Source organism: Trachurus japonicus, chromosome 9, assembly GCF_045865225.1.
Source record: "Trachurus japonicus isolate A0001 chromosome 9, Traja_1.0".
In the NCBI taxonomy this organism is placed as follows: Eukaryota; Metazoa; Chordata; class Actinopteri; order Carangiformes; family Carangidae; genus Trachurus; species Trachurus japonicus.
The window spans coordinates 12,552,597-12,561,707 of NC_140915.1; the positions used below are offsets into that span (position 1 = coordinate 12,552,597).

Sequence of the window (9,111 nt, forward strand, 5' to 3'; positions counted from 1 at the left end):
TATTTATTAATAGTAACAATAATAATCTTTATCATACAAGTACTTTTTCAAATCCCAGGTTGATGTCTGATCACCAACTCAAACATAATGATCAAATTCACTGTTGCAAAGCTGGAATCAGTGGATTCTTGCCATTTTTTAATTAGAATAGATGTAGAAAACTTTTAAGAAAAATAGATGCAGAAAATGCAGATTAATTTATTTTCTATTGTAATTGGTTCAGTTCTAGTTGAAGTTTGTAAACCAAGTGAAACCAATTTGAGAATGTGGTTGCGTAACTGCACTTTAACCCATGAGCAATTTGTACAGCACATACCATAGATTCCCAAAAGACACTACAAATATAGTTTCAAGTTTGAGGCTGCTTCAGAAGATTAAACAAAAAAATTACAGAGGCAAGGGAGGAAAAAAAAATGCAGACACGACAACAGAGTTTCTTAAAATTGTGTTTTAACTGCAGCCAGAGCTGGTGACATTAAAAAAAAAAATCAAATATATTGAGATACATGTTTACAAACATTTAAGGCAGAATTTCAGATTTCATTTAAAACATAAGACACTTTTAACCTTCCTATTAAAACCAATTCATTTAAACGACTTAAATATGCAGCACTTGTTTTTTTTTTTTTTAAATAAAGTGATATATTGGGAAACTGCATAAATAATACTTCAGTAACAATAACCTATATTTAAGATATGATTAAGCCTCTACTGATTTGATTGGATAAGCTGAATAATCATAAAAGTGACATCAGAAACAGCCTTCAAGTGCCACCGTCACCGGTGACACAGGAAATCCACACGTCCTGTCGTCACAGGGAACCTGAGCTGTGAACCTGAGCTCCACACTGTGGACTGACCCACATTCATGTTCATATCCAAGAGTCCAGCATCTCCAAGGAAAGAAAAAAACAAACAAACATACCTCTGCTTTTCCAAAAAATAAAAAATAAAATACTTGGTCTTAATCAAAAATAATATTCTGATTGTATCCTAAGGAGGAACGATAAATACTGCAGTAATACTGATATGATCACTGTAAACACATCCCATGAAAAGACCAAAACCAACAACCATTCATCTTTTTCAACGTCTCATTCCTCTGCGACACACTGAGCCACTGTTGACTGAAAACTACAAACCACATGTTTACACCGGCTGACGTGTTGATTCACTACCAAACACTGAAGTTTATCTAGAGTCTGTCCAACAGGCTGCTGCTGCCATAAGTACAATCAATCAAAGCCGATCTATGCACCAAATGTCTGTGTGTAAAGGACGGATGTTTTCTAGTAAGTGTCGACAGACATGAAGGAGAGTGAGCATGACGTCAGCGACACTCAGGGGTCATACTATGTGCAAGTGAAACCAGCACTGTCTGACCGGGGTTTAGTTACAGACAAAATGCTAACTAAATGTTTCCATTTGTCCTTTCAAAACATCCCATACGGTCACTGCAGCATCATTGTGGCCATATGCGATTGTATTAACTGTGATCTACAGAAAACCCCAGGCCGCAATGAAGCTGATGAGACTTTCTACAGTCTGGTCTCGACTCGCTCCCAACCAAACCTCTCCGGTGCACGACCGATGTCTGTAGAGCTGTCTGACACACACACACACACACACACCCGCCAGAGCTGGAGCTGATCAACTCTCTGGTCTTCCAGGGTTCAGACGGAGCACAATCCATTCACAGAGTTAAGTACATACTTGGCTGACTTGCAGGAGGTTGTGTGCTAAGGTGAGAAAATGAGAGGTCATATTTCAAACATAACATTTCCTCACAGTTTCTTTCAGTCAGCTCAGATTAATTATTAATTAGTTTGATCAGTTTTACCGTCACTCTGGTCAAGAACTGAGATTTCTCCGCATCTGTCTTGTCTTCAGCCACTAGCACATTCTGTGTGGGGGCAGAGAATGAGCCAGAGGGTGGACCTGAAGATTGGATGAGGATCGTCTCGTCTCGTTCTCGTGAACCAAATATCGCGTCTCACCTCGTGAGCCAAGTGTATTGTGACAAATACTGACAAATGCTCTGTTTTTTTTTTAAACACAGATCTGACTTTAGTAGAAACAAATGGTAAGAAGCACAGACAGAGCAGGGAAGATGCATGTTGTTGGCTCAAGTCTTTTCATCGGATTTGGTCTCAATAAAACACTGAACATTAAGTGTCAGCGCCAACAGGAGAATAGGGGAGATTTTTCTTTTGTTTTTACCAAAAAACCCTGTGACTAAAGTCTCCAAAATGAAGTGACCAGCGGAGGCACGGACACAGTTTCAGAGTTTAGCTTAGTAGCTCTGGCTGCTTGTTTGTTCAGAAGCTCTGGTCCTTCAGGGGGAAAAGAAAGTTTGGATCTTGCAGAGTTAAAAACTTCCACTAAAACTAGAAGATAAATTTGGTATGAGCAAGAAATTAAAAAAAACATACTTATTGCAATATTCACTTTCTGTCAGTTCAACCAGTAAGGTGCAGCAGTGACCTGGAGACCAGGAGGCGTGGATCAATCTTCTCGCTGATTCACCCGTCTGTGGCCTCCAGGGCCATTCAGGTAATAAAAAACAGTCTTAGTAACAGTGTGTCTCACTTGACTTGTCCTTGTGCTGGTTCCCAGTTCTCCTGTTGACAAACTTCAGCCTCCAAGGCTTTCCTCCTCTGGAGAAGGCGGTCGACCACGACCACGAACACAGCTGATGTGACGAGGCACAGGCCCGAGAGGTAGAAGGCAGCGCTGTAGTCGTTTGTCTCGTCCACCAGCCAGCCTGAAATATAGTAAAACAAGGGCTGATGAATACATGACCCGATCGACAGTCGTTTTTACTCTCACCTGCGCTGTTGAATTGAAAAACATGGGTCATGTGTTCGTTTTTGAATGTGTAGCATCGTTTCTGGAGGAGAGATTCAATCATTGATTACAGAGCTGTTATCACACACAGGTTGTTGCTCTGACTTGTTATCACACACAGGTTGTGGCTCTGACTTGCCCTGCAGGTTATTTTGTAAGAACATCAGTGTCTCTTCTTGGGTATAATCTAATCTACATCTGTTTTTTTTGGGATGTAATAATATTCTTTAAAAAATCCATTTGAATTTAACTTTGACTCATTCACCTTCAGCTTCATATTCTACTTTTTTCCCCCTGATGATCTAATCACATAGGCTACAGCTTTTTAAAATTTTTATTTATCATATAATATCTTAGCATTTAGTATTTATTATTAACTATTTAATAGTTAATTCACGTTCTTAATGCTGCACTGACTTATTTTATATTTTTGACAGTTTTATTGCTGCACTGTTTCTCTTTAAATTGTCTTTGAATTGCTGCACAGTGTCTAGTTTTTTTTTTAATGTACTTACATAAAAATGACAATAAAGTGAACTGTAAACTGAAAATCCGAAATCTGCATCTCACCTGCAGCAGGTGGACCCATGAAGCCACCGATGCTCCTGAAGAGCATGAAGAGTCCCAGGCCGCTGTCGAACCCCTCCAGGCTCACGATGTCCACGATGGCGGTGACGTGGATGGCCACCACGCAGCCGAACAGGAAGCCGTAGAGCGAGGCGAACACCACGATGCTCCAGTAGCATTGGCTGATGGGCAGCAGCATGAGCACGACCCCGAGCAGCGTGACCACCATGGTGAGCAGCTGCAGGTTCCTCAGCAGCCTCATGTTGGCCACCCAGCCGCAGATCAGCCTCCCGGCCAGGTCGGCCAGCGCCAGCACCGAGAGGATCGACGCCGGCCAGTAGTCGTCCATCCCCAAGCTCATGGCGAAGGGCACGAGGAAGAGAGGCGGGATGAAGAAACCCGCCGCTGCGAAGATGGCGAACAGGATGTAGAAGAGCAGCTCGGGCTTCCTGAGCAGTGAGAACTGGAAGACGACCCTGCTGCTCTTCGGGGGACTTTGGTCTTTGTCTGTTGTTGGGACGTTTGAGCGCTGTGTCGTCGTCTCCAGGGGTCTCATGAGGGCGCCGCAGACGCACAGGTTGAGCTGAAGGCCTCCGATGATGATCAAGGCGCCCTGCCAGGTGTACGTCTCGATGAGCCACTGGAAGAACGGGCTGAACATGACCGCGAACACGCACTCCCCCGAGCTGGCGATGGCGTAGGCCATGGGGCGCCAGCGCGAAAAGTAGTGGCTCACCATGCTGTTGGCAGGAATCCACGAGAAGGAAATACCCAAACCTGGAAACAGAAGACCGGGTGAACTCATCCAGCTACGACTTGACATATAAAAAACACCAAGAAACAAATTATCAGGTGAAAACAGGCAAAATATGCATCAAGGCTGCGACTGAAGCTGCTCATTTACTCAAATATGCAACAACAAATCGCACCGTTTTATCTACAAAATTGATTTTTGGCATGCGTTTCTGTTGATTATGTTAAAAAAAAAAAAAGTCTCCAAGTATCATTCATCTCTCATTGTTAAAGCTCTAATCTGGATTTGAAACTGTTTTCATTCTGTGGTTGAATATCAAACCTCAGTTACAGCTGCATCTGGTCATAAAAACAGATGTGAGTCACATATTATTGTCACTCTGCCCTCCCATGAGAAATACAAATTTTTTTGGCTTCATGTCATTCACTTCTATTATTATACACTTGTTCATGCCATTACAACCGTCAAATATAAATCATTCACGCTGTTTAGTAAATATGAGGAACAGGAGTGTGATTTCTGTGTGTTGGTTGATCAAACGGTCAGAAAAGCCTCTGATGGAAACTGATGAAGAGAGTTTAATACAATTTTGCTTCTGTAGATATTTCTACGCACACTTGTACATCCAATGTGTTAACAAATTATCTTCATTAGAAAATGTGCACCGTAAAATATGTTGCAACTTGCTTCTTTTTAGTGTAGATCACTGATAACCACCCTGTTTAGCTGGTAACACTTTGAAGTGTTGCTGTGTTTTGTGCGTCAACTCAGGCTTTTCAATTACATAACTATTGGAGTCAAAAAAAAATTGAAAATAGGGGAACTAACAGCATTAGCGAAAACGACCGGACCACTTACTTCTGCTTTAATGGAACAGTAAAGACTCTACTCTGATGCTTCTTTGCCCTTTTTTTTTTTACTAAGATTTTATTTTGAAATTCCTTAAAGGGCTAGTCTGAATTATTATTTTATATTTTATTTTAGTATTTTGGCCACCGGGGGAATAAAACCTATACAATGCCACAGAAGGGCTCTGATGAATAATTGAAATAAAGAGTGAAATGTAAGATCTAATTTCCCCATTCCTCAGACTAAAACTGGTAAAACTGAATGAGCAGAAATCTTTTTAGGTTTCAGTAGGGCGTACCTTGCAGGATGCCCATCGTGAGGTAGAGCCAGGGCAGACTGAGGTCCAGTGACGCCAGCAACATCCCTGAGGTGGTCAGCAGACCTCCGACTATGATGACCACTCTCTGAGAAAACTGTATGGTCAGCGCACTGGCTACTGGAGCTGAGGAGAGCGTCAAAACAAGACTGTAAACACACCTTGAGTTTTAACACACAAACACAAAACCAGGGATATCACAATTACTTGTTTTCACAATTAAACGTGGTATTAAATGCCAGTTACGCCACAATTAATTGATTGTAAAAGAAAAAAAGATTATGTCGGAACCATATCGGCAGATGTGCACCAAGGTAAAGGAAGATGCACAGATACTGGTCCATTTATCTAATGTAACACTGAATTGGTGGGAATTTAAATGTTAGCGTGTCATTTGTAATTTAAAAAAATAGACTTAAACAATTGGTATAGATGGCAATTACTGTAATCACTTAAATATTTCAAACACTTCCCCCAGGGGATTAGTAACTGGTCCTATATTTAGAGATTAGTAATGTAATTATATTTTGACTATATTTGATTTTACACATTCATAGTCTTGTGAAATTGATTGATGCGTGATAATCGTAATACCATGATTATTTCTCTGGCGATAATCGTACCAAGAAATTCTATAATCGTGACATCCCTAATAAAAAAAATCTTCGTTTCTTTCTTTACCTCCTAGGTGAAACATTGCAATGGTGGTGGAGGTGACCCAGGAGGTGGTGCTGGTCAGGACCCCGAAGTGGCTCTGGATGTCCAGGAAGAAAAGGCCAAAGTTCTTGAGGACGGCAGCGGTGAGGCCCATGATGAAGAAGGCCGACATGACCACCACCCAGCCGTAGCCCCCATCAGGAGGTTCAGCTCTCGTCCTGGACTTCATCTTTGTCTTCATCAACTGCTCTCCTGCCTCTGAACGGTTGCCATGCAATAAACTGATGATACCCTGAGAAGATAAGGAAATGAGCATGCAAAACACACACACAAATAGGCTACGTGGTATAACACAGTGGCAAAGGTGCATTTATTTTATTTAATTTTGACTTAGGCCTATGTGTGTTTTTTATATAGAATTTATTTATATTCATATCGAGGGCTTGGAGCCAGAGGGGCGTAAGTGGCTTTTGACAAACTTTACAGGAGAGACAAAACAAAATTTTGACCACACTTCAATCAACTGTATTCATTAACCTTAAACCACAACATTGCAACCACAGACATACTTATATGAATGAGTATTTATGTAATAAACTTATGGCATATTAACACAATGAACATGTTCTAAAACATTTTAAAATCAAAAAAATATGGCAAAAACGTCAGATACGCCCTTTTGGCACCAAACATTTCCAAGTCTTCTATGGACATATTGGGCGTATCTGCTGAACAATGCATTGAATTGATTGAATAATTAACACTTGAATAACACTTGAATAAGTAATTAATTTTCATTTCACTCATTCATTAATTATTTCAAAAGGATCCTATGTTCTCCGCTGTTGCCGATCAATTGACTCTCTCTACTTATCTGGACTGTCTCTCTCTATCTGGCCTGTCTAGCCTCTACCTGGTCTTTTTACTGTACTAAACTTAACCAACTCCTTTCTTCATTGCCTGAACCCAACCAATGGGACAACTACACGTCCCACTTAAAGTCACAACTCAACTTCTCACTCAAAAATAGGCAAAAATCTGCAAAGTCACAACTCCACTGCAGGTATGGGACCATAAAATGGCATGTTCCCCGGGTCCTTTTGGGGAAAAGTGGGGAACATAGAACCCTTTTTCTAAAAAAGGTTCTATGTTCCCCAGTCACACACAAAACAGCTACATAGGACCCGGGGAACATAGGGATGACCCCAGTAAGGCTCTCAAGGCATGATTCTGTCTTACTGTCATCACTCTTGCGAGGACATACATTCAAAAACAACTCTGACTCATCTTCAACTTCCATGTTCCATGTCTGCAGTTTTCTCAGCCATTTTGAATGCTGTTTAAGGGCAACAACTACACTTACGCCCTTCTGGCTCTGAACAAACATGTGGGTCCTACATGTATTTACATGTATTTTTCAGGGCCAGAAGGGCGTAAGTCCACTTAGGCCCTTCTGGCTCCAAACATTACTCACACTTTTGTGTTAGGTCTTTATTGTTTTGTTGCTTTATTCAATACAGTTTGATCTCAGATAGGTCTTTTTGGCACCATTGGATAGAGCTCATCAAGACCTTTCTTTTGATAACTCATTTTCGCCCAAAATGCCACTTACGCCCCTCTGGCTCCAAGCCCTCGATATGTCAAGTACATTTAATTGGTAATCATAGTGTTGTACTTTTACATACATTATTGTTGAAGACAGTAGCCTACAGAAAAGAAAAAAATATTAAACACCAAAAAAGTAGCTACAGCCTCAAAAACTTATTTCAATGTTCAGTAAAATGCGTCGAATTGAATTATTATTATTTTTTTTACCAATGCATTGTCGTCAAACAGGGGATTCTGTGAAGTCCTGAAAATTACACTTGTTTTGCAGGATGATGTCACTGCGCAATTAGAGCTTCAACTCGGCACAGCTGTTCTTCTTAATTTGTTTATTTGAGTTAGTTTTGGTGCCAGCGCTTTATTGTCGCTACTTTTACCCAATTACAGTTTTTAATACAGTTCCTTTACCTGTCCTAATGTTGGTTTATTAACAGTGTGATGGAGTCATATGTTACTACAGTACAGGGATCAAACTAACTTACTCCCTCCCCCACTGCTGTACTCCTGTACGAGGCTTTTAAACGCACCACGGTCTCTTCAAATTACAAACACAGTTGACACAGATATAGAATTAAATAAATTTAGCTAACCCACAAAGTTTTGAAACAGATAAAAAACATATGTATTCAAAATGTTAACTTACGTTACTTTCCCGTTTGTCTCATGCTAGAGGACAGTAGTCTTGGACACATCTCTGCTGCCGCCGGTGCAAACATTGTTATGTGCTGCGGTGTTAGCTTTTATACTGACCTTTACGTTCCTGGTGCGCTCTTATTTTGAAGTTTACGGTAATCGCCCTGGAACAACAGACAACAGCATCAAACCCTTCGCGTCGAGGTCTCGGTTTGATTCAATAATTTCTCCACGTTATAACGCTGACAAACACAGGCAACGATCACAGGGTCTATTTCAAATAACAGCTGTAAAGATATTACCTTCATTACCGAGTCCGATGCCCATCGGTCGAGCGACCCCCCCTACCGACTTTGGTGAAGCTAATGCTAATCGGAAACGTACGCAACTTCCGATTTTCAAAATAAAGTCGATGCCGCTGTAATGTAAAAACTACGTGAAATGAGCAAATAAAATTCAGTGTATGTTTGAATTGAGAAGTAAGTAAAATGCATGCAACAAACACGGATTTAAAAGATAAAAAAAGTGCTGTTACTTTTCTTTGCCTGTAATAGAGAAAATTGCGCAACAAAGTAACACGCACAAGAGTTAAATTTACCTTGATTTTCAGACTTAACCCCTCTAACCTCTGACCCCTTTCAGACAGGTTAAAAACTGTCACTGGCTACTCAAATTGTGGCCTAAGGACGGGGCTGATTGATGCCTGGATAATCAAAGTGCTTCCAGTTTGAAATCTACACCGTCTGAAATGTCTTCAGGAAATGGTAGTTAACAGTAATGTATGAATTTTGCAAATTGTTTTAGCTGTTAATCAATTAAATGACAATTATTCATGGATGATTCCTATAGGACAGAGGTGTTCAGTCAAATAAGTGCAGCTCTC

General features: G+C 40.7%; 1 protein-coding gene across 1 annotated transcript; it reads right to left on the minus strand.

Annotated features, from left to right (window-relative positions):
- Positions 1-613: 613 nt before the first annotated feature.
- Positions 614-8,257, minus strand: LOC146981045 (monocarboxylate transporter 13). Its single transcript, XM_085785983.1, has 5 exons — positions 8,239-8,257; positions 6,015-6,282; positions 5,316-5,459; positions 3,418-4,191; positions 614-2,764 (listed from the first exon to the last, which is right to left on the minus strand). Exons 2-5 carry the CDS (start codon positions 6,229-6,231, stop codon positions 2,586-2,588), a joined length of 1,314 nt encoding a protein of 437 aa, XP_085642109.1. The 5' UTR covers positions 6,232-6,282; positions 8,239-8,257; the 3' UTR covers positions 614-2,585.
- Positions 8,258-9,111: the final 854 nt, after the last annotated feature.

Coding starts and splice junctions, on each gene's coding strand:
- LOC146981045 (XM_085785983.1), bottom strand. CDS start 6,231: ATGAAGACAAAGATGAAGTCCAGGACGAGAGCTGAACCTCCTGATGGG. Junction 5,460..6,014: donor TGCAATGTTTCACCTAGGAG/GTAAAGAAAGAA, acceptor CGCTCTCCTCAG/CTCCAGTAGCCAGTGCGCTG. Junction 4,192..5,315: donor CACGATGGGCATCCTGCAAG/GTACGCCCTACT, acceptor TTCTGTTTCCAG/GTTTGGGTATTTCCTTCTCG.